This window comes from Macrobrachium nipponense, chromosome 11, assembly GCF_015104395.2.
Source record: "Macrobrachium nipponense isolate FS-2020 chromosome 11, ASM1510439v2, whole genome shotgun sequence".
Lineage (NCBI taxonomy): Eukaryota > Metazoa > Arthropoda > Malacostraca > Decapoda > Palaemonidae > Macrobrachium > Macrobrachium nipponense.
The window spans coordinates 75,872-80,887 of NC_061087.1; the positions used below are offsets into that span (position 1 = coordinate 75,872).

General features: G+C 38.8%; 1 protein-coding gene across 1 annotated transcript in view; it reads right to left on the reverse strand.

Moving 5' to 3' along the window:
- Window positions 1-4,067: 4,067 nt before the first annotated feature.
- Window positions 4,068-5,016, reverse strand: part of LOC135214285 (cuticle protein 7-like) — a 3,321-nt gene continuing 2,372 nt past the window's right edge. The window contains exon 3 of the mRNA XM_064248457.1: window positions 4,068-5,004. Within this exon, the coding sequence (XP_064104527.1) occupies window positions 4,749-5,004 (256 nt within the window). The 3' untranslated portion in view covers window positions 4,068-4,748. The remainder of the gene's footprint in view (window positions 5,005-5,016) is intronic.

Genomic DNA, 5,016 nt, shown 5'->3' on the forward strand with positions numbered 1-5,016 from the left:
CAACCCCCGAAATATTTAACTTCTATTAAAATCATCTACAACTTCTGAAACTATCTAAATGCGCTATTGAACCGCCTTTACTTTGAGTTAAAAATGGTATCAGGTTATGCAAAATCTGATTTGATTGGTATTCCTTGGAAATTATGACAGCAACCTATATCGAAAAAAATTACGCTCCAGAATCTTGAAACCGCTGAGGAAAAGTCATTCCAAGAAAATAACTGAGATACCACACAGTAGCGTGCCCGCAACTGTGTTCGTGGAGTGAGCGCTTAGGACCCAGTGGCCACCATTTCACGGACCTGACTCACTTCGTTTTGTCCGAGTTTAAATAAATTGCTTGTTTCCATCTCATTTATGGAATGATGACCAATTTCCTTTTAGTACCACAAAAATTAAAAAGATTAACTTGCTGAATTTTTTAACTATTTTATGACATAGCTTTGGGATATTCTTCTGTCACTAAAAGGTTCGAAATTATCATTTTCTATCCTCAATTCAAAGGAATTTTGGTGATCCAGAGTACGTTTCAGAAGATCGTAAAAAATTGCTGAAAATCATGCCAAAAATTTAGTGATTTCCGAATGCAAGAAACCTGAAGATAGCTTTAGTGCTGTTGATCTCCTCAAAAGATGACACTGAAGCGAATAAAAATTCATATTCGATCAACAGTTACCGAAAATCGTCTGTCAAATCTTCTAGTTATTATCATGAACAAAGATACAAGTATCTGTAAAGAAAAGAGAAGCACGAGTTCGGAATCCTAGATCATTTTCTCTGCTCCTAATGGGTCGTTCCCCATCTTGGTCATAAAGAAAGAGAAAACTTCGCTATAGATGATGATAAAGGATGTTTCAAAGACACTTTCGAAGAAATACAAAAAGATCTCTGAAATTCTAAGTCAGTCTAAAAAGCCTCTGCCTGTTTGTATTAACGAACAGTATTTTCTTTAGTTATATATATATACTATATCTATATATATATATATATAATATATATATATATATATATATATTATATATATATTTTTTTTTTGTTTTTTTTTTTTTCGTTAAAAGCAATTGCTTTAGTGGTATCAATAAGTTTCTTGCAGGTATCTTCATACCGACGAAGTTTTTTCCGATTCTCGTTCGTCAATTTCTGGTGAAAAATACGCAGACTTCCTTCTTCCATTTATTGAATTTTGTCACGACAGCTGTTTCGCCTTATGGCATTATCAAGCGACTACTGATTTACAATCTGACCTTTCGGCCTATTTATTTCATCGTGTGGGAGGTATGACCTTGAGGTATGGGTACTGGTTAGTCTAGGGATTAACAGCTTAGGGCGTTGTTTTGGATACAAAGAACATAAGGACATATGTAGTATGACAATAAGAGTGAAAGTTTAAACAGTGGTTAAATAAATATTCAAAATGCAATGTCATGTGCTAGAGTTTCCTTAAATGTATGTTTAAAATTTAATATGTTACATGTTGGTTTTAGATAAAAATTACAAAATTACATACAGGAATGAAAATGAATATAGAAATCTAAATACAGGAATAAAAATATATGTATATATTTTATAGCATGCATAAAAGTACAAGAGATAATTTCTGTTTATACATAAATGTGTATGATTTAAATTTGAGTGAGTGAGCGTGTGTGTGTGTGTGTGTGTGTGTGTGTGTGTGTGTGTGTGTGTGTGTCTCCAAATGGTATACGTTGGTTAACGGCTGCTGATTCGTGTTGGGCGGGGTCTCAGCGACCTGACCAAGGATGTTACTTGACTTTCGCTGACGCTGGGTCTTCTCATGTCTTCCAAGGGGCGCGATGTTCTCGGTGGATTGGGGTGCGCTGTCTGGTCCCTGTTGGCTTGAGTATTCCTTCTCCTGCTGGAGGGGAGTATATGGTCCGATTCTTGTTGGACGTTCAAGGTCGGCTTCTGAATAGCGATGCTCACCGCTTCCGTTATTAAGAGGCGACCGTAGTTGTCTTCTCTGTGCACGACCTGGGTGCCTTCTATGAGCTCTTGTAGAAGACTTTGCCATTTCTTGATGTCCTGGTAAAACAACAAGAAGGACAGTTTAAGACGACCGTTTATAATAAAGCAACAAACGCTGGCCTTTGCTTGAACGCACGCGGGGAATGCCCGGACGCATACAAAAAGTCTGTCGTGAGTGCGTATGTCAACAGAGCCTTCACACACAGCTCATCATGGAGAGACATACATAACGAACTCGACCGAATTCGCCAACTGCTGACAAACAACGGCTATGCAGATCAAATTATCGAAGCAGCAATAAAAAAGAAAATGGACGAATTTTACCAACCCAACATGATGACGAAAAACTAGGAAAATTTGATTATTTACCATCGTGTACATTATGGGTCTGCATACAAGGAGGATTGCTGCACGATACGCGGGATAATAAACAGAGGCGTAACCCCAAAAGCCCCTTACCATAAAATAAGCCTCAGGATATATAGTAAGCCCAACCTTGTAGCAGCCTTAATAATGAAGAACAGCACCGCTCCGGGGGGACCGAAGGAGATGTGCACGAATGTAGTTTACAAATTTACTTGTCCAGAGGAGGTGTGTAAACCTCACAGCCAAAACTACATCGGGCACACTACAACGACCCTTCGGAGACGTCTGGTGGATCATAGAAATCAAGGGGCCATCCATCAACATTACATAGATGTTCACGACAGGAAGCCATCTCTACAAGAGCTCATAGAAGGCACCCAGGTCGTGCACAGAGAAGACAACTACGGTCGCCTCTTAATAACGGAAGCGGTGAGCATCGCTATTCAGAAGCCGACCTTGAATGTCCAACAAGAATCGGACCATATACTCCCCTCCAGCAGGAGAAGGAATACTCAAGCCAACAGGGACCAGACAGCGCACCCCAATCCACCGAGAACATCGCGCCCCTTGGAAGACATGAGAAGACCCAGCGTCAGCGAAAGTCAAGTAACATCCTTGGTCAGGTCGCTGAGACCCCGCCCAACACGAATCAGCAGCCGTTAACCAACGTATACCATTTGGAGACACACACACACACACACACACACACACACACACACACACACACGCTCACTCACTCAAATTTAAATCATACACATTTATGTATAAACAGAAATTATCTCTTGTACTTTTATGTATGCTATAAAATATATACATATATTTTTATTCCTGTATTTAGATTTCTATATTCATTTTCATTCCTGTATGTAATTTTGTAATTTTTATCTAAAACCAACATGTAACATATTAAATTTTAAACATACATTTAAGGAAACTCTAGCACATGACATGGTATTTTGAATATTTATTTAACCACTGTTTAAACTTTCACTCTTATTGTCATACTACATATGTCCTTATGTTCTTTGTATCCAAAACAACGCCCTAAGCTGTTAATCCCTAGACTAACCAGTACCCATACCTCAAGGTCATACCTCCCACACGATGAAATAAATAGGCCGAAAGGTCAGATTGTAAATCAGTAGTCGCTTGATAATGCCATAAGGCGAAGAAGGAAGTCTGCGTTTTTTTCACCAGAAATTGACGAACGAGAATCGGAAAAAACTTCGTCGGTATGAAGATACCTGCAAGAAACTTATTGATGCCACTAAAGCAATTGCTTTTAACGAAAATTGTATTAGAGAAAAACTATGCCCTAAAAGTATATTATATATATATATATATATATATATATATATATATATATATATATGTATATATATATATATATATATATATACATATATATATACATATATATATAAATTTTATATGTATAGTAGTATGTATATGTATATATATATATATATATATATATATATATATATATAATTTATATGGCAGTGATCATTAGCTTGTCATTTCTCAGTAGTCTCCCTTGAAGGAGAAGAGTAGTAGCCTTCATATTCCATTGACCAGCTGTGGAGTAAAAGGTGGCACGTGACTCCTCAGACAGGAAATGCGGATGCTCTCTGCTTGGATAGAGGCTTTGACTGAAAATCCAGAGTCACATCTCGTTATTAATCGACGGTTCAACAAGGGAGGTAAAGAAGGCGGTTGTTCGTTTGCTTTTATTTACAAAAGGTCTACAGATACCTTTGCATTGAAGGTATTAATTATGATGTGGTCTGACAATTCGAGGAACAAGAGAAAATAACCATCCTGTCCTATATCAAAGTAAGCAAAAGGAAAAATAAATGGAAAAAATCTAGCAATCTTCAAACGCACTGAACATCGGGAAAAAGCAAGAGATGACTACATACACACTAAACTACATCAGATAAGAGCAAGAACTACAGAGACAAGAGACAATATTTGAGTCAATGTTACGGTGAACTATCAGCTACGAGTATCACGATGACAAGATTGACTGGGCCTTCATGAAAGACATCGACGAGTATCTCGTTTCCTTCAGAAGTACAGTACGCGAAAGGCTAAAACATTTCCCCCGAACATATAACAAGAGGAATATCATAACCTAAAATATCTATATTTTGTTGGCAGGAAGTATAATTTGTCAAAGATAGCGCGCTATCGGATAACCTACCGAACCATTACAACAATAGATATAAACAACTTCAAGAGCGTTTGCAGAAAGCAAGAGTCAACAACAGAAAACACAAAATATCATAACTTTGGGGCAATGACTTTATATCCTGGGAATACTGCATTTTACGGAATTTCCAGTTCGAGCCGGAAGTGAAGTTCCTCATTTTTCCAGAAAGGACCGAGATCTCTTAGGCGTATACTGGTGGGGGAGGGTAGGAAGGTGCAGGCGCTGGGTAGGAAGGTGCAGGCGCTGGGTAGGAAGGTGCGGGTGCCGGGTAGACAGCTTCTCCCTGGTATTCCACCTGGGCGACGTAACCGTTGTGGCTATCGGCAGTGAATTTAACGAGCTGGGTACGACCGTCGGGGAGGTTGACGCGGTAAGACCCGGAGGTCACCTTTCCGTCGCTGTTTTCGTCGTGAGCGTAGCTGTTGCCCGAGTAGTCGTCCTGCACGGCG